Raw genomic sequence first — 20905 nt, 5'->3', positions numbered from 1 at the left:
TGAGGGCTTCAGAAATTCTTTACAAGGTCCAATTTGTAATGTCCAATATCCCGAAATCACTCTTAAAACAAGTTAAGCCTTAATCTCATTATCCCTCTGGATTTCTGAGTTTATACTAGATTTTACATGTTTTTCAAAATATGAATAAATGGATGTCAGGACTACAGCTGTGTTGTTTGAATTCTTGAATCTGTATAATATATACTAAATGAAGTATACTTTGTAGGTCATTTAAAAGTGATACAAGTTAAGATAACAGAATATTAATCACCAGTGCCCATTAGTGGGCTAACATTTGCCCACTAAGTTTTAATCTTTAGACAAATGAAAAGCTCTGACAAAATAAAAGTACACTCCATGTTCTTATTCATAGCTGGACTTCTGGGCTCACTATTCAAGCACACAAGGGTTTGGATTCTTTTTTTTTTTTTTTTTTTAAGGGTTTGGATTCTTGCTTGTGCTATTGTCCTAATATCCTCTTTTGACACAATTCATTAATTCATCTCTCACAAATATTAGAAAAGCAACTTAGAAGGTGGCTAAGTCCCAGATTTCCCATACCTCAGTGGGCCTCACCTGAATACCAGTGCTGTAGAGAATATTTTCCTGTTCTAAAACATCTCTAGTTGGGTCTAGTAGAAACATCACGACTAAATATTTAATTCCATAAAGCTGCACAAAATGCATCCCCCCGCCCACCTTTAGATATCCTTCTGAATGGGAAAATACCATGATGGATTCTTAAACCATGTAACACTTTGGTGGATTAGGCTGGGGTGGGTAGCCTGGCATCTGAAATCATGATAGTTTTATCATGAGAAACTGAGAAGACACTGCTTCTCTTTTTTTGGGAAAAAAAAAAAAAGAAAGAAAGAAACGCTCTGCTAGGACTCATTAAAAGGGGTCTTAACATTGGAACCAATAAAACACGACTGTCAATTCCTACGGCTAAAAACAAATCTCAGCAACATTTTCAAAAGGCATCATTTCTCTCTCCCCTTTGACATGAAACCTTATTTGCAGCACACAGAGACACATTCCAAAGAGCAACAACAAGTCCCCAACTTCTTTGTGACTTCAGAGCAGGCACAAGGACCTAACTGGAGCCAGATGACTTCCCTCCTCCCAATTTTCAGCCCTGCTCTCGGTGCTCCTGGTACAGATGAAAGCTACTAGGCGTGATTCCCTCTGACACCCTGAAACCTCCTGCTTTGCTCTCCTTTAAAAGTGCAAAAGAAAGGTTTTCCACAAAAGATAGAAAAGTTTGCCTGGGTATGTGATGCCAGAATTTCCAATAGTGACCCTAAGAGACAAAAACCTTTGGGAGCTCTAACTTCCAGAGGGAGCAGACCCCAGTCACTAAAACGACGACAACAACAACAACAACAACAACAACAAAAACCTCGAGTGTCTGACGGAAAGAATGAAAGCTCTCTTCATGGAGCATCGCCAGGGCGCTCCTGCCCGCCCAAGGCAGGAAAGAGGTGGAGCGGGGTGGGGACTTGTCACTGCAGAATCCTTTTCCTTAAGCGAGTTCATTTTGAGATTTGGAGGGAGGACTGGTTAGAGAGGGTTCCAGAGCTGCGCTTCGAACTGCCCTGGCCTTTGGCCCCACCTGCCTGTCAATTTCAGCCCACAAGTCCCACATTTCTGGCCCTGGGGACGGTGAGAACGTGGGCTCTCTAGCGCTCGGGGATGCAGTTAGGCCACTTCCCCGATGACCTTTCAGGGACTCCGCAATCAACTTTCCCCACGCAGTCTGAATTGTTTGTTTGCGTGTGTTTTCAGCCCGCCAGAGCCTCCCGCGCAGCCCACCCCTCTCCCCCCTCCTCTCTGCCCCCTCCCCTCCCTCCGGCCTTTCCTGCTCCCCCCCCCCCCCCGCCCGCCCTCCTCTTTGTTGTCTCCTACCTGCTGGCCAGGCTCTGCCTGCAGTGCTGCCTGAAGGGCATCAGGTGGTAGTTCATGGCGTCCAGCAGCAGCTTCTGGCAGACCGGGTCGGTGCGCATGAAATCCACTGACTGGACCCGCTCCACCAGCTCCGGGGCCGGGATGAGCGCGAAACGGAGGCGCTTCATGAGGTCGGGCGCGTACTGCATGCGGGTCTCGCGGTCGTGCTCCAGCCACAGCACGGACATCTGGAAGAGCGCCAGCTCCGACTCCACGGGGGGCGGCAGCGAGTCCAGCAGGGCGCGCATCTCCTCGAAGTTGAGCAGCAGCACATCCTCCACCAGGTACTTGTTGGCCAGCTTCTTGGTCTCCTCCAGGCCGTGCAGCGCGGCGATCTTGCACACCTGCTTGTAGTTCTGTACCGAGATCTGGTCGTTGAGGAACTGCACGCAGAGCTTGGTGACCTGGGGGATGTGCAAGATCTTGCTGACCGACAGCACCTCCTCCACCGTGTCCAGGGAGAGGGTCACGTTGGCCGTGTAGAGGTACTCGAGCACCAGGCGCAGCCCGATGGACGAGCAGCCCTGCAGCACCAGGTTGTTGATGGCCCGCGGACTGGTCAGCAGCTTGTCGTCGGGGGAGGAGGAAGGAGTCCCGGGCTCCTCCTGCGGCGGTGGCTGCTGCTGCTGTGGCGGCTGCTGCTGCGGCGGCTGCTGCTGCTGGTCCTTGGGGGCCCCCAGGCCGTCCTGGCCGCCGACCCCTCCCCCGAGAGGGGGGTGGCTGGAGAAGAGCGATCGGAAGTACTGCGAGCAGGAGGCCAGCACGGCCTTGTGGCAGTGGAACTGCTGGCCCTGGGCCGTCAGGGTCACGTCGCAAAACAGCTGCTTCCTCCACAGCAGGTTGAGGCCGTGCAGCAGGTTGTCGCTGTGGCTGGGGTCGAAGGTGGAGGTCCTGTCCCCGGATCTGGACATGGCGAGCTGACTCGGCGCACCTGGCTTTAAACCCTCCTCCAACCTGGCAGACAGGGGTGGGGGATGGGAGGGAGGGGAGCAGGGTAGTGGAGGTGGTGGGGTGTGGTCGGGGTGGGGAAGGGTGTGGAGGGGAGGGGAGGGCGAAGAACAACAATCAGTGCTCAGCTTGGCTCCCGCCCGGCGCGCCCAGGACCCCGACCCCAGGAGTACGGTCTGCAGGCGCCGAGTCCGTGAGCGCCACCAGAAGGGCCCTGTCTGGGGTCGGGGCGCCGGTTCAGCTCCCGGCTACTCCTCTCGCCACCGCCCACACACTTCGTCCCTCACTTTCCTAAAACCACCCCGGCTCGGCTCTTGGCAGCGACAGTGGTGGCAGCAGCGACGGCAAAGTGGCGGCGGAGGCCGAGACACCTCGTGGGCTTGTGTCCATGCCGGGCCCGAGGGAGGGAAAGGCCGGGGAGTGGGGAGTCGGGGGCCCCGGAGAGCGCAGAGGCGGCCGTCGGCGGAGGGTCCAGGTCAACTTGTGCCTGCAGCTTTGCTTTTCGCAGTTGGTCCAGTTTGGAGGGGGGTGGGGTGGGGTGGGGTGGGGTGGGGTGGGCAGGGGACCCGACAAGCGTGCGGGTGGGCGATTCTTAGCCCTCCGAAAGCTGGGAACCCCTTCGATTATCCGTGCTGCCCCGAGAAACTCCTAGGCTAATAGTCCGAGGGCGCAGATAAAGCCCTTTCTTCTCCCGGGAAAGTGCAGCGGAGCGCGCTGAGGACCAGCTCCGGGGACTCGGCAGAGGCGGGAGCCGTCCTTATCAATTCTAGCTCGTTTCTCTCACCCCGGCCCTGCCTGCTTCCCTGCTTCGCAAACTGTTGGCTTCCCCGTCACCGCTCAGTTTGCCTCATTTTCCAGAGACGCCTTGAAACCTGGCAGGAGAAGCCTTCCAGCCCCCCCACCGCATCCCCACCCCCACCCCCACCCGTGGCCCCCTCTCTCCCGCCCCCTACCCCCCCCCCCCCCGCATTTCAAAGCGCGGGAGTTCAGACGTGTATGTCCCCTTCCCTCCCGGGGCGACCCCGGGGAAGACGGGGACGGAGGAAGTGGGGGGTACTGGGGTGGATTTGGAGCAGGAACCGGGAGGCCCCGGAGGGATTCACGTGAAAGGTTGTGTCTCCCAGGCACCAGGAACAGTGGCTTTAACTCCAGTAACTGTAAGAAGTTCAAGTTAACTGGCAGGTGTTGGGGGAGGGGGTGGGGGCTGTCCAACCGGGGGGTGGGTTCCGTGCGGGGTCTCCGCATCCCACCCAGCGTCGCCGCGCGAAGCCTCAGCTTCCTTCCGAGCCCCTCGGTACAGCCCCCAGCGGCCCCCCACTCGGGCACCCCCACTCTCCTGGCCCTGGAACTACTTCTGTTAAAAAAAAAAAAAAAAAAAAGTCTGAACCGCCCGCATCTAGGCGGAGGACGGCAGGTTGGGGGAGGCGAGGCGAAATCGATACGCCAGGTCCTTAACCTGTAATTGCACCTTCCAGGGCCGAGCGGAAAGGGACCCTCTGCCCACATCCCGCCCGCGCGCCCGCCCGCCCGCCCGCCCGGGAGGGCCGCCGCCGCCGCCGCCGCCGCCGCCGCCCGGCTCCGAGGGATCCCGCCGGACCTGCCCCTTCCACTGCGGCTCACTCTGCCCTGCCTGGCGCCGGTCCTGGATCGCCGGCTTCCTATTTATACCGTACTGGGCTCCTCTCGACTCACTTTACCATCCCGTTTCAGGTGGACCCTAACCTCCCTCGAGCTCCCTCCCCCGGCAGGACCCCCTCCCCCAGCGGCCCCCAAAGCTCTGCCTTTCCTGAAACATCTCCCAGAGTCTCTCCCTTTAAGTGGACCCGGTCATACCTCTCTCTCTTGCTCTCCCCGCTTCGTTGTCTCGCCCCCCCCCATCTTTTCCTGTTCCCCTTCCTTCTTGTTCTCCTCCTTTGCCTTTCCCCCTCATCTGCTTATTTCTTGCAATAGGAGTTTTATTCTTTATGAGCGTTTGCCACACAACTGCCCCCCCCCCCCCACGGAAAGACTCCCTCCCTGTCCCTTCCCCCCGCCAACAACCCAAAAGACAGAACAAAATACACACAAGGCAGACACAAGGCCAGAAACTTACCTGCTTTCAACCAGCTGCAAAGTCAAGGCTCACTTAAGCTCCCCCCCAAAAATCAATTGTCCTTCCTTTTTAAAGGTTTGCTCTCTCCTTGGGAGGGGGAAAACACCTTCTGGTTCCCAACTCCAGGCAGTCACTCTTTACAATTTATTTTGTCGTACATCATTTGATCACCATGAATTAGCAACAGCAAGAAAATGTAGGAGAGGGAGAAAAGAGAGAAAGAGAGAGGGAGAGAGAGGGAGAGAGAGGGAGAGAGAGAGAGGGAGCAGAGCTTTCTGCAAGAGAAGAAGAAGAAAAAATGTACGTGTGACAAATTATGCTACCAAGAAACAACACATCATTATCCTTGGGCCTGGGGCTCAGTGAGTCGTAACGAGAGTAATAGGAAATCCACGGTTGGGGAGAGAAACGGTCGTGCTTGGCCAGTAGAGAGAGACCATACAGGGGGATGGATGCTGGAGAGACTCGCAAAATTATGGCTCAAGGCTATTGTAAAAATTGTCGAGCGTAAATGACTGCGATTTCAAACATCTTTGGAAGAAAGAAGGGGAAAAAGCGAGCCCCCCCTCCCTCCCTCTCCCTCTCTCTCCCTCTCTCTTCTCTCTCTCTATAAAGAACCGTCAAGTTTTAGTGCGCATTGCTAATTAGTCAATTTCTCTCTGCCTTCACAGGCTGGCGACTTCGCTGCTGAGCTGAAACTGCTAATTTCTGTGACCAGCTTTTTTCTTAGCTGTGATCTGGATGAATGAGTAGCTGTCTCACAGAGATGACAAAAATAAACTCTAATCCCCCCCAAAATTTCCACTACATCTTTCTCATGCATAGATTTATGATCTTCAAGCGCTCTGTGCAATATGCAAACTTTTTTTTGTGTCTGTATATATGCTGTTGTTTCCAGATTTCACTACACTGGTATGCTGCTCCCCCCCCCCCCCCATGAAATGCAGAAAACGTCTGATCTCAAAGTATGCCAAGATGCCACTTTCTAGTGTCTCGGTATCTGGGGTTTGAGTCTAATTTGGAAGACACTAGTCCTTGCCTAAAAGGTGAGTGGCTGAGTGTACAAACTGGGGGTGGGGGAATTAGAGCTGGTAGATGGAATAGAAGACAGCCCTTCGCTTTTTATTTGTTTCCCTGCACTATACAAGCTTTATGATCTTGTTGGAAAACATATTTTCTCTATCATTTTGTCTGGTTAAACAACCATCTCTGAACTTCTGTGTCAGCTCCTCAACAGATAAGAGTTCAGAAGTCATATTTTGTTTTTAATTGAAAGATTATCATATTGTCAGATTTGTCTTTCAGTTAAGAGTCTTTGAATTGCAGGAGCTAGAATCAAGTGCTGGGAAACCCAGCTGCAATTTCACAGATGTAACCTTTAAACTTTAGACCTCATCTGATACATAAGGATGACCACATAAAGCTCACATTTTGGCCCTGCTTCACATGCAAAATGAACCCCAAAATGATTCTGGAATTTTCACTGTGCCAGAGATTCATGTGCATTTTGGTAGAGGACATGTTCTCTAGACTTATCTCATGATATATTGTGCCCTTACATTTATAGCCCTGCATTTTGGTTGTCAATGGGGGTTGGAGGTGTCCCAGAAAGGAAGAAAGAAAAAAAAAAAAAAAGGCAAAAAAAAAAAAAAAAAAAAAAGGCATGCCCTTGAATAGAAGGAGCATGAAAGAAAGCTGGACATGAGTTAAACTGAGTTTTCTTTGCTATCAAATATATGAATATGATTCATTCTAATTTATATATGCTCTGATTAGTAAACTTATTAAAATACACATCAGGGCACCACTGAAAAAGGCTGTCTTCCCACTTTCCCTTTTGATTTGTGAGATATGGAAAGACACCTGCTTAAGAGAGGGGGGAAAACTGAAAATTCTTTGGTTTAGAAATAGGGAATTCCCCATTTAGAATAATAAACATTAACATGCATGTGGGATATTTGCTCTTAAATAAATGAAGAAGGATCAAACTGAAGCATTTACTCCTCACAACGGTAATTCTCTATCAAGGTCCTAGGTTATCTGAGAGTAAGATACTTTATTCAGATCTTGTTGAGATGCTGTATTTCAGCTTTCATATTTATAATAAAAAGCTCAAATATATGGTAAAATAATAGAAAAGGATTTTTTGTTTTGTTTTGAGCAAGGAAAAGAAAGAGAACAGATTCTTCAAATCTTCTGGCCCTACTATTTGTTTTGAATGTTCCCTTTTTTGAATTTCCCTTAGTTAGGTCTTGGACAGGAAGATTGTGTAATTGTGATACAGTGTCTTTTGGGGGGGTTCTGTGCATTAGCAATTAAAGCTATCATGTCTGTGCAGTATCACCAAATTCTCATACATTGAAAGTATAATTTGTATTGTCTGCTTTTGATGTTCAGCTCTTATGAGCTTCCAATGAAGTATTTGGAAATAAATCCAAACATGAGTAAGAGTATCGATCACTTAAACTATTGCCATCTTTCCATGTTCTCATAAAGGAAGTAAGACGTGTTTTGAGATCTCAAAATATCTTGATTTTGAATTTCTATTTCTTTTTTTTTTTTTACTAATAGGATGTATTGATTGCTAATTATGATGACATGGATCTTTGTTTCTCCCAAACAATATGAAAGACACATTTCAAAAATTTAACTATCTATAATTTTGATGCTTATTTAACAAGTAGAGTGGAAGGGGAAGAGAAGGGCTGTGGTCTTGCAATTCTAAAACAGCTGTTGAAATGAAGTGGCTAGGCTGCTTTCTTCTGGGTTTTAAAGTACACTATTTGAGAATGTTTAAGATTTCAGAGAAAAAAAATTACAATTATGGCTGTTTCATAAGCAATTAAAAATAATATTGATGATAAAACATCCCTTCATAATCTGTGTGTGCACTGGCATATATATCATGTAAGTCTCACACCTCCAATATCTTGCACTGGCTTTGACTGAAATTATTGCAGAACTCACAAATGATATGACACTATTTACAATAAATCCCGTTATGAAAGATTCAATTTGCAGCAATCAGATGCTAGCTACTAAGCGATTGTAAGTATTTGAATTTTATCCTACTTCACTGTTCAACGTACAGAAATTGCATCTGTGTGTTTGATCTGTCCTGCTGAGCACTATCAGCAGCTTGCATCTCTGCCACTATTGTTTTTAAAATGGCAGGAAGGACGTGACTAGTCAAGAGCACTCAGCAGGATGGATTTCACATGGCATAGGAGCCCGAATTGTCTTATAAAAAAACTAAATATGATCATGTAGTCATCTAATTCAAGCAGTCTTCATACTTCGACAGAATTATCAAAATTATTCATCAGTGAATCTGCATTTAAACTATGTACAGTGGAGAGATTCTGGAACTGCCACTACCGAGCAATCTACTGGAGCTGCCACTAACTCTGAGCAGTCTGGTCAGCCTTCCGGGTGGCAGGGACCCAGGCGAATCAGTGGCTCTGGTTGCTCAGGACCATCTCACTGGACTGGATGAACTTAAGATTATCTTGAGAACAGTTCCAGAAGTGTTTTGCTGCTTCACATGAAGGGGCAGCCACATTGAAACTTCATTTTCCTCATTCTCCACTTTTCTGCTTCAGATTTATGAGTTACCACCAAATTGTATAAACATCAAAGACTGGCTTTGCCTGTATTTCTTTTGGTTACTAAATACTACTTCCTGTGGCCTGACCTTTATGATTGCCACCATTGTAAGATGGATAAAGGGAGAAATTATTCCATTTTACAGTAAAATTGAGCAAAAAAAGGACCTCCTAGGTCCCCAAAGCCAGGGAGTGGCAAAACCCAGACAAAAATCATAGGCCTCTATTTTAGATCTTGGGTAGACATGGCCAGAAATATCACAAAACCACTAGCATCATGAAGCTTATGGAAGAGCAAAAAATTAGAAATAACAGTAAAAGATAAGAAATGGTACAATTGACTAGTATTTAGTCAAAGCCAATGGTTTACTATTGCTCTGGGGCCAAGTCCAACTCCTTAGCCAGTATTCCAGGTTCCTAGGTTCCTGTTGTAGCTCTTCTGGTAAGTCTGTTTTCAGCTGCTTTCTGAATACCTCCCACTTTCATACCACATGTTTAGGTTGTATCCTTATGAGAGGCCTGGGTTCTCTGCATAGAGAAATCCCACCTATTTCTCAGATCAAACTCAGATTTCTTTCCACTTTGAAACTCTTCCTGGCAACTTTGAACAGAGTACTCATAGCTAATTTTTACGGAACTCCTTGCTTATTTGGTGGACACTAGCCTGAATCCTTTAGATGTTTTATTTTCTTAATTCTTTTGCCAATCCCATGAGACGGCATGGTAGATTGTGAAAAAGGCACCAACTCTCTATCCTTCCTGGTATAAATATCCCATTATAAAGTGGCTTTGCTCTTCTTCCCATCAAGAATGAAGTCTATTTCCCCACCCCCTGAATGTGAGCTGGCCTTGTCGCTTGTTTGATCAATAGAATGTGCCAGAAGTCACTTTGTGCCAATTCCAAGTCTGAGCCTTAAAAGGCCTTGTATGCTTCAACTTCCCCTCTTTGAATCCTGCCAGCTGCCATGTGAAAAAGTCTAGGTTAGCCGGGTGGCAGATGAGATACTACATGGTCTCAGCTGACCTAGGATGTATGAATGAGCCCAGCTAAGACAGAAGAACCAACATAGCTCAAGTTTACTGACCCACGGAACTCTGGGCAAAATAAATGGCTGCTGTTTTAAGCCATTAATTTTTGGGGTGACTTGTTCCATAGTAAAATTAGCCAATAAAGAAAGATGCCATTATTCTAACCTTATCAATGAGCAAAACGAAGTGCAGAGAAATCAAATAAAATTTTCAGGGCCACACAGCTTTTCAAAAGTAGAGCCAAGATCCAAACCAATACAACCTGACTCTAGAGGTTAACCATTCTGCTACATTAGCCACAAAAGAAGTGCCTGCCTTCTGTGAACTTCATACATCTATTCATCAAGCATATGTTAAGTATTCATTATATCCCAGACAATGTGCTAAACATTGAAGATAACAATGATGAGTAAAACTGCGTCCTTGCCCTCAAGGGGCTAACATTCTAATGGAGGAGACAGGCAGGTAAATTAGACACAGCATGTGAATAATTACAGTGTGATGATTGCTCTAATAAGGGTATGTGTAATGAACTACTGGAGCAGAAAGAACAAGCTCCTACGTTCCTTATAGTACTTATTACCTATAATACTTTCTTGATACTTATTGTTTACCGCTTTGTATAGCTAATTACTTATATAGATTAATATATTTTATGATCTCAGCTAGATGATAAGCTTCTAGAGGAGAAAAAGCCTGGTACCAGATAAAGTCTCCCGTGGTCCACAGCTCTGTATCTTGCCCATAATAGATATCCAGTAAATATACTGATGGACTATGAAAGATGGATTTTCAAGTTTTTCAGGGTAACAGCAGAAAGGACAAGGGGGTATTTCATAATCCGGGACTGTTTTGGGCATTTAACTAAGGAGATATTAATCAATTTCTTGATTTTAAATAATAAAATCTTTTTAACATTGTGAAATAAACATTTATTGTACATAGACAAGAATCTGATAGGACCTTGTGAGTATTTCCCTCAAATCCTTTACCTATGGCAACCATCACTTGGCCAAGTACTCTAAAAATTTGAAGGGAATAGTTACTTTTATGGAAATATTTATTAAACTACTAAACCAAGGTAGCACAAAGTTGTGTTTCTAAGCCTGCATTCTGGAAGCAGACCACTTACTTTTGAATCCTAGCTTTGCCACTCCATCTTTGAGACTTTGGATAAATAACATTTCTCTGCCCAGTTTCCTCATCCAAGAATGGGGATAATTATAGTACCTGCCTCCTAGGGTTTTACAATGCTTAAATTTTGTAAATATTTGTAAAAGTGCTTAGAACAGTTTCAGACACATAGTGAGCACCATGTGAATGTTTGTTAAATAAAAAATACACGTATGTAACTAAAGAAGAACTTTTTCTTTTTCCTATTCTGCACATTATGCCCAGTATTCAACAAATATGAGTTAGAAGGAATAAAGACATCTGCTTTTCTCAGGTTTGCAATAATTCATAATGCTATTCAAGAGACAACCGGTCATGTTAACAAAAGAATCATTATTTTTGACTTTGTTCTTTAAATGTTGTATATTTCCATTTATCTTCCTATAGTTTTAAAAACCACCATTCATTTATCTTTGGGAACACTTGGTGTTTTTTTTTTTTTAAGATTTTATTTATTTATTCATGAGACACACACACGAGAGAGAGAGAGAGAGAGAGAGAGAGAGAGAGAGGCAGAGACACAGGCAGAGGGAGAAGCAGGCTCCATGCAGGGAGCCCGATGTGGGACTCGATCTCAGGTCTCCAGGATCACACCCTGGGCCGAAGGCAGGGGCTAAATGGCTGAGCCACCCAGAGATCCCAATACTTGGTGTTTTATGTACGTGTCTTGGGTAATTGAGATTCTAAAAATGCAAGGACATTTATTATTAATATTAGTTTAACATTTATTATTAATATTAGTTTAGGTTGCTGAATATATACCTGACTCTGAAAAGTGGCTTTTTGGCATTAGACCTTCATGCCAATGACTGAGATGAGAGAGAAGGTTGTTGGGCTTCAGCTTTTTCTTTAACGTTATCTGTGACCTTGGACAAATCACTTTTATTCTCCATATTTGCAGAGAGAAAACATTTCCTTCATTTAACCAGTCTGGGGTTGCATTAAGACTAGAGTGAATGTTCCCCAAAAAACAGTTGGGAACTTTCCTCATGACCTGTGGAATAAGATGAGGGTTTAAGCAATATAAGAAGAAAAAAATTTCCCACAGAAAACTGTCCAGAGGCTTGAGTCCAGAGCATTTACTCAGTCATCTTTGTACAAACAATCAGATACAAACAAATAAAAAATTGGAAGTTTGCTGACTGTTTTAAGAGAAATTATGTGTACTAACAAAAAATTATTTCATAAGCATCAAAGTTTTTGAAGAGTTGAGGTTTATGGGAAAGTATTTGTTTTACTGTAAAAATGCCATATTCTGAATATTGAGTAAAGGAAGGCATGACAATCTTTCCCTATGAGCAAGACAATGCATCTTTATCACAACGAGTTGTTACCTAAATCTGCAAATTATCCTAATCACCTTCCCCACCCTTAAATTTTTTTTTTATAAATATTTACTTATTTTTGAGAGAGAGAGAGAGAGAGAGAGAGAGCGCAAGCAAGCAGGGGGAGGGGCAGAGGGAGAAAGAGAAAATCTTAAGCAGACTCCCCACTGAGCAAGGAGCCCACAGGGCTGAATCCCAGCTCCTGAGATCATGACCTGAGTCGAAATCAAGGGTCAGATGCTTAACAGACTAAGTCACCCCCAGACACCCCTCAATTTTTTTTTTTTATTTGTGGCAATTTTGTTCTTTTTCTTACTAATGCTTAAAAAGGAAGATATGTATTGCTGGGTTGGAATATTCGCCAGTGCATTGACATTTTTCATAATCAAGAGAGAATGATGTAAGTTTTCTAGTCAAATACCTAATTGCTTAATTACTAAATATTATTGTATCATTACAAGGAAATACTACCTTGACTAAGGTCCAGTTTCTATTACAGATGAGCTGTTTATACCTTTAAATATCTATTTATTTCTGCTCTCAGCTTCTTAGATATCAGTGCAAATTTCTCCAATTGTCCATTTTCAGAATAATCTTTCTTTGTTGCTTTCTTATCTTTTTCACCAGATCCTTCTCATTCTTCCATCCCACACCAGTATATCCCATCCTATTTCTACTTATGTTTGTTTAAAATATATTTCACAACATTTCAGAAAAATTTAAACTGTTCAAATTCTATGACTTCATATCGTTATATTGTTGAAGAAGTTTTGTCTGACAGTTTGAATACATTTTGGGAGTTGGTTGGCTGAGGTGACAAATAATTTAAAAATTCTGTTGGGTATTTCACTTTGTTATTTAAAAGACAATCAACTAACTAAAGGATATATTTTCTAAAAATCTGTTGTTAACATGCAGCCAGTGCTATTACAACATGATAAATCTGAATGGGGAAATTTTCCTTTTGTCTTTACATATTATTGAGCTCAGCATTAAAGTAACATGAGTTGAAATAAGGACTAATTTAAGTTCTCCTTGGGGACTTGAATCTCGTCTGCAAGAACATTTTGTCCAGTTTTATCTTATTTTATGTATATTAATTTCCTTGGCTTTCTAACAATAGTCAAAAGAAACCAAATACTTCAAGAGAAAATGTCAATAACACCCTTATTGTGTAAGATGGAGCTCTTTGCAGTTCTTATCTTTAAGAAAAGCTTTCAGTTATAATTGCTTTCATAAACTGAAAACGTATATATTCTTGGCACAAAATTCTACAGCATCTCTGAAGGGGGTAAAAGTTGTCAGTTGAATCTCATATGTAAATGCTTCTTTGCCCATTTAATGAATATGTCTATTGATGCTTGGGAAAACTCAAGTATAATGATTTTAGGTAATACGTACAGTATCTAGTTTTGAAGGTAAAATTTTAAATGCATCTGTATATTTGTTCTTGTTCCCCAAAGTTTGTATTCCTCAGCATGGGTAACTGTCAGGACTTCCAAAGTGTATTTTCTTTTGAAACTATTATTAATATAATATTTTATTTAGCTTTTTTCTAAGCTACAGGGGTACTTTTTAAATAAATTTTTTATTTTAGAAAGATTTAGATTTACAGAAAAATTGAAAAGATAGTACCGAGTCCCCATATACCTAGCACTCAGTGTCCCCTATCATTAACATCTTACATTAGCGTGTTGCATTTGTTACAACTAATAGCAATTTGATGCTTTACTATTACTAACTGCAGTCCATAGTTTATTAAATTTACTAGATTTTTACCTAATTTCCTTTTCCAGGATCCCATCCAAGATATCACATTACATTTGGTTGTCATATTTCCTTAGGCTCCTTTCGGCTGTACAGTTTCTTACACTTTCTTGTTTTTGATGACCTATAACTTTTAGAGATACTGATCTGGCTATTTGTAAAATGTCTCTCAGTTGGGAGTTGTCTGTTTTTCTCATGATGAGACTGGGTTTATGGGTTTATAGGAGAAGGACCACAAAGATAAAGTCCCATTGTAATCTCATAATATCAAGAGTATATGTGATCAACATGACTTATCACTGTTGATGTTACAGTTGTCATTAGGCTCAAGTAATTATTTGCCAGGTTTCTGCAGTGAGAGTAGTGCCCCGACCCCCCATTTTCCTTTAAATTATACTCCTTGGGGATCCCTGAGTGGCTCAGTGGGTTAGTGCCTGCCTTTGGCCCAGGGCACAATCCAGGAGACCTGGGATTGAGTCCCACGTCGGGCTCCCTGCATGGAGCCTGCTTCTCCCTCTGCCTGTGTCTCTCCCTCTCTCTCTCTCTCTCTCTCTGTATCTCTCATGAATAAATAAATAAAAATCTTAAAAAAAATAAATTATACTCCTTGGAAACTAGTCATAGCCCACACTTAAGGAGTGGAGAGTTATGCTCCGACTCCTTGAGGGTGAAGTATCTACATAAAGTATTTGAAACTTGTCTACAAAGGAAATTTGATCTATTCTCCCTCATTTATTTATTTATTTATTTATTTATTTATTTATTTAATTATTTCTTTATATCATTATGGACCCATAGATATTTATTTTTGTCCTTTGGGTTATAATCCAGTACTACGTTTTTCTGTTGCTTGAACCATTTCAGTTTCAGCCATTGGAAGGTCTTTTCAGTTGGTTCCTGTATCCCTTGATATAGTCCTATCATTACTGTTCTTTTTCCTTCTTTCCTTCCCTTCAGACCTCTGCTCCCCACCTGCTCCCTCTCCCCACCTTCCCTCCCTCTCTCCCTTCCCTCTTTCCTGGCATGGCAAGATATTGCATGCTCACTTTGTATAGTTCATGCTTTAGTCCTAGGATCAACCATATCTCCAAGGAATCTTGCTTTCTTTTATTGGAAATGATGTTAGAAATGAAGATTTGAGCATTAAGTATGCTAATAATCCTGTATGTACACATATCTATATATGTTTCTATATGTAACCATCTATATATTAAGCTAAGTTCATATTGATGTCTCCAACTTTAATCCATTATCAATCAGTTTTGATTTAACTTAAATGGTTTACATGGGGAAAACAGGAGGAAGAGGAACAGACAAAGCAGTGTCCCTACTTTGAGGTAGATGAGATTATAGCATACACTGAGCTCTCGCAGGATGCAAACAAGTGCTCTTATGGAGAAATAAACCATACCCTTGATTAAGAGTCTTCAGATTTATTATTTAATAAGGTTATACTTAAAAAGTGTAACATGCAGAAAATGAATATTTTGCAACCGAAGTTCAAAAACTTTTTAATTAAACATTTTAAAGTCTAATAATATTTTTAAAATATATTTTCAATAGGAAAGATGTCAGAATTCTATAACTGTAGAGGAAGAACTCAAACACAGGCCTATTGAGAAGAGAATATGAGAAAAAGCATCTCAACCCTAGCCTGATCTTGCTTCTATTGATCCTGATGAACACTGGAAACGCATAATAGAATGGTTGTAGCTACAGTTGATGTAATAGTTCAAAGCCCAGGGGGAATAGGAGAAAATAACACAGGCTGTAGGATTGAAAGAAATGGATTTGAAGATCACTCCTATCATTCATTGGTAACATAAATATCCTAATGCCACTAACCTTTAATTTTCTTATTTGTAAAATGAGATAATAATAATAATAATAATTTGTATTACAGTTGAGGGCAATATAACAGTCACAAAAGCAAACAAAAACGTGAAAATAATTTTTGAACTGTTAAAAACAATGCAAAAAATATTATGGAAGAAGATCATACCCATGTGGGTAGTTGGGGGTCAATATTGCATGGTGATCAAGAATGTTGACTTTGGAAAGAGATCATTTGGTTAAAATCGCAACTATACAATTTACCAATCTTGTAAAATTGGGTAAGAAACCTAATTTCTCAAAGAATCAGTTTTTTTACAGGTAGAATGGGATTCATTTGGATTTCAGTTTAATAATCTATGGCGTAGAGAGGGACATTGTGTGGTCACTAATGTCCTTTTTAGCTCTAAATCTTAAGGTCTGAGTGTCTATTTCCTTGAAATGCTAATTGAGTCATTAAATGGGGGCTCCAAGGTCATAATGTAGAGCCTGGGTAAATTTTTTTGAATTTGGGAAGCAAGAGGATTGGGCTTCCTAAGCAAGACATGAGGATCCTCAGATAAGTTATGCCTGAATTCAAAGATCAAAGGAGGCTATATCCTGGGAAGCTCCTTCACTTGCATGGGCCCCTTCCAAGGCTCTGGGAGGGGCCCTAGCAATGTGTAAAAATTTCAAAAATAATTAATTGCAACAAATTAAAATATTTCTCTATTTCCACTTGGACTTTCCCTCATGTCAGATGGTGTTGGAGGAGGAGCCATAAACATTTTTGGACGTAGTGAAAGGGAAGTTGAATGGACAGTGTGGTGTGAATGGAATAGGATGTATTTATGTGTTCACAATTATTTTCACATAGAATTAAGTTATTATTAGTTCCCCCAATGAAAGAATAACTACTAGGAATATTCTGGCTTTCCACTGTGCTGATTCACACAGCATCAAGAAAAAAAAAGTGTTAAGATTGGAAGTTCTATTGTGATATGAGTATGTACTCTCAAAACAGTCCTTGAAGAATATGGGGTGTTTGAGATGATTCCCTGCACAAGAAAATTGAAATCTTATAGTTGGCTTATAAAAGAAACTTCCATATACATTGGGAAGTTGAAAGAAATTTTCTGAAGTACCAATAATTAAAAAAAAAAAATTTCGATCAGTCATGGTAGAAGAAAGACTAAAGACTGATCTTTTGTTTTGTCCTTATAGAAAACCGTATTACAATTTTTTTGCTATCATGCAATTGAAGACTATGAAGTCAACATTTCATGGAAAAGAGGTGTTACAGAGATATATGTTAGTTAATTATTAAAAATTATGTTATTTGGATATTTTGCAAAGTTTGTGCTATTGGTGCTTTGTAAAATTGGAGATTTTAAGCACCAGGGAATGTGAATCTACCCCGTGTTTGCTTCTCTAAGAATTGTACTAAGTCTGTTACAAGTAGCTGTGGAGTAGACGGATTTCTGTGATGCACAAAGATACAGGGCTGAATATAGATTTCCTTTTAGATCCTTTGTATTTTAGGAATTCCTGTGAAATGAAGAATTGAGGCTCTTAGAGCTTCCTTCTGTTTGTATGGCCTCCTTCCCTGATAGCCTGGAGGAATTCTGTGGCTCCCAAGGGCCCAATTTGCTAGCTGGAGCCACTTAGGCAGTAAACTGGTCACCACTGCAGACAGGAGAGCTGGACTGGTTTGTTTCACTGGTGCCTGTATGCAGATGGGCCTCACTATGTATGTGCGTATGCATATATTCATTCACCAAAATATTTAATGCTATGTGTGAGATGACTTTTGTACCTACATGTTATTTCTTAGAATAAAAGCTCTGAGGTTTGTGCAATGGAAAAATTGGTGCTGGAAGATCATCTAAGCACCCTGTCACTTATCAATAAGGTTCTAAAATCCATTGAAACCTAAAAACTCTTCTGATATCTCCTAATCTGGCTTTTCTTGAACTCATACACATACGTGATGGCAATTCAACAACCTTCACCCTAAATGCTTTATTCTAATGGCCACATTTCAGAATCTGAGGGCATACTTGTGCTAAATAAATTTCTTAGTAATAATGTAATTTGCTAATGTGATTTAAAAACCACCAAGTCATTTGGAAAAATAAATGTATTGTTGATCAAAACACCTGAATAACAATTTAAGTAGTCACATTCTCTCTTCCAGAGCAAATATTATGATTTTCGTGTGTTTATATGCAGTCGTGGATATATACTTGTGTGCACACATATATGTATGTATGTGTGCACATGGATTATATTTTTTCATACATACACGTCTACACATACATACATATTTATAGTATATATAATCACTGTATATGTGCACTTTGTAGGACTTAAGAATTGCTTTACCCATTCTTAGAGGGTATGATCTATTAAAATATTGTTTTAGGACCAATGTAATAGCTTTAGTATAGTAAGAGATATTACCTGTCTCCTATGACCCTGGTGGATTCTGCTATTTAAGAATATATACACATTTGCTCAGTGGCTTTGTATATTTCCCAAGAGTGGGGCACCAGGTAGCAAAGGCCAATGTGAAGCAACTAAAAAATTTCACTCTACTCTCTAAATATTTCAAAAAGTACAACATCAGTAACCAGAATCTAAATTTTTCTAAAGCTCTGCCCCACAGCATGGAGTGAATGGAAGGAATATGCTTTAGGTGAAGGGCTTTCTGAGCCTATTTCTGGCATCCAAGCAGCAAATGGTGGCAAATGAATCTGCGCTATAGATCACTTAGAGTGTGGATGGTCATTTTACCCTCTGCTATCCGCAGAAGACACCAACCTATTGCCACAATATCCTTATCAGAAATTAACTGGAGGCTGTGCCTGTCTTCCAGGATCCCCTTTCGCGTTGGAGACACTCTCCTGTTTGCTCTTCTCCATACCCACTGAGAAGATATGCAGTTCCACTATGAGGACCCAGGGGTAGCTTAAATAATTTCTGAAGTTATAGCTTACTGTAAGCTTTCATGCACTTACTCTGCTGAAGAAAATGAATTTACTACATGGAATCACACTTCTCCTAAAATATCCCTCGGTCTCCACAACCTACAGACATGTAACAAGCAAAGGAGTGCTTATAGACACTGATCTATTAAACCATTTTCTTAAAATACCTGCAGTCTTTTCATACAAAACAGAAAAAAAATCATTAAACCTATGGTTTGCCAGACAATTACTTTGTCAAATCTCAAGAAATTGCATAATAAATTGTATACATGCATCAAACATGAACACCAGAGGAGTATAACAAGCTATGTATTTCCAGTCCACTTGTTCTTGCATCCAAACAGTAGCTTTTGTTTTCACGAACAATTCTATATCTTTCCTGAAGGCTTTTACAAAATATGGCTATACATTTATCTATCAAACTAAGTATAAATAATTGAGACACTTAATATGCACAGTAATGGGGAAATGCACGAATAACTTCATTATTAATGTCTATTGATTACTTATGTTTTCAAATAGGCAAATGTGCTGCTAGTATTTTTATCATGTAAATCTATATGTGTATTTTGGTTTTACCTGTTTATTGGCAAATTTACAATCCACATTATGGGCATTTTTATTGCTTTACACACTTATTTGATATGCACATAACCAAGGTCAGTTTACAAACTGACTAATGTTTACTCAATTTGATTACTATGTTACATTTCTGAGTTTATTTTCCCTTTGGAAAATTAACTGTACAAGGAAGCCCAGTAAATCTTTACTTAAAAATTCCAAACTTTAGATTGATTTCAGCAGTGAGTTTGTATTGATCTCAAAAGCTTTGCGTTCCTAACTAAAAACTAATCTTTATTTCACCCTTTAGTGACTGCAGTCATAAATATGCTCACTCCTACCAGTGTAGAGTGGATTAATGGTTATTGGAGATTGGGGCTTCCAACTGAGTCTGGGAAACCTTAACCTTTGGAGGACAACATGAAGGCATTTACCCCTTGTCAGCTATAATCCCTAGGTCCACTTTTGACATTTACCTGAGTGTTAAAGAGGAAGCAGAGCAGGGACTGGGGAATAAAGCTCCAGAGATTCTGCTTGGCTATTAATCACTCACGGTTAGATTGACTGCCGTGCTTGATCTGGCTGCTTCCGGCCATCAGAGTCACTGAAAGGCATGGCCTTGCCTCTCCACTCTGGAGCCTGGGTTAACTCCTCCTGGGGAAGACTTTTACTGCTTGCCTGCAAGGAGGGGTTACTTGCAATGCCAAACCCGTCTGTCGTTATCCTTCCAACTTTGCTGTACTGATGGAACTAATATTCTGGGGGAGTATGTCCAACCCATTTGTGTGATCTAATTATAGAGAATAAAAGAGTTAAAAAGGAACAAAACAGAAGTTGTTACTGAGGGATGACCAATAACATTCCAGGCAGCAGGAGATGAAAGGCTGACAAATGGTAAGGAAGCTGTAAAGCAGTGTTCCTCAAAGCATGGTCCTGGGTACCTCCAGGATCACAATAACTAAATGAGAATGTCAACTTAGCATCACCTCCTGGGCACCAGCATTCTGAACTTCAACAAGCACTCCGAGGAGCTCTTATGCCCCTCAGAGTGTGAGACAGACACACTTTCATGATATTGGTGTGTTTCCCCCTTTACCACTTTCTATGGTGCAAAGTAAGAATTTTAATTTTTTTGGACCCGATGGCAGAAATTAGTATTAGCTAACTCAGTATCCTTATTTTTCCTTTTTTTTTTTTTTTTGTAATACAAACTTAATCTTCACCTGGGCTCCTTGTTGCCCAGTTATTATTTTTCAGCCTTCCTGACAGTTAGATATGAGAGGCTTTTGTGTGGGATTTATAAAATGTCTCTCTTAAAGGGTTGAGGCATGCCCTTTTCCCTCCCTTTCTTTAGTGTGCTTAGCCCATATTAACTGGAACCTATTAACTGGGACCCCCGCAGGTCATCATGGACCACAAGGACAAGGCTGTCACCTGGGATTGGTGGGTCAGAGAATTTGAAGGCACTGGGGTCCCTGATGATTTTTCATGAAACCACCCCACTGGTCCTGGATGATCGATCACTAGATCACTTTCACATGACAGAGTAAAACCTGTGTCTTTAAACCTTGACCATGGGAGGGATTCACTATAGTTCAGAGCTGAGTGAGATTAGCAACTGGTACAGATCCCTTCAGGATTATGGGCTGACTTCAG

The 20905-nt window shown here is 41.8% G+C and overlaps 1 protein-coding gene and 1 long non-coding RNA gene across 4 annotated transcripts in view; one reads left to right on the top strand and one right to left on the bottom strand.

Moving 5' to 3' along the window:
* Positions 1–5290, bottom strand: part of KLHL14 (kelch like family member 14) — a 116114-nt gene extending 110824 nt beyond the window's left edge. The window contains exons 1-2 of one of the 3 annotated variants that reach the window (XM_025429211.3): positions 4988–5290; positions 1909–2901 (exon numbers count right to left, since the gene is read on the bottom strand). In XM_025429211.3, the coding sequence (XP_025284996.1) occupies positions 1909–2858 (950 nt within the window). In that variant the 5' untranslated portion in view covers positions 2859–2901; positions 4988–5290. The remainder of the gene's footprint in view (positions 1–1908; positions 2902–4987) is intronic. The other 2 variants (XM_049112804.1, XM_025429210.3) reach the window with 2 other exon arrangements.
* Positions 4438–7440, top strand: LOC112647900 (uncharacterized). The gene is made up of 2 exons (XR_003128558.3): positions 4438–4605; positions 5659–7440. It is a non-coding gene; the product is annotated as an uncharacterized LOC112647900 (long non-coding RNA).
* Positions 7441–20905: the final 13465 nt, after the last annotated feature.

Source organism: Canis lupus, chromosome 7 (assembly GCF_003254725.2).
Source record: "Canis lupus dingo isolate Sandy chromosome 7, ASM325472v2, whole genome shotgun sequence".
Lineage (NCBI taxonomy): Eukaryota > Metazoa > Chordata > Mammalia > Carnivora > Canidae > Canis > Canis lupus.
Note: the sequence above shows the minus strand (reverse complement) of the source record. Positions and strands in the feature narration are given on the sequence as shown.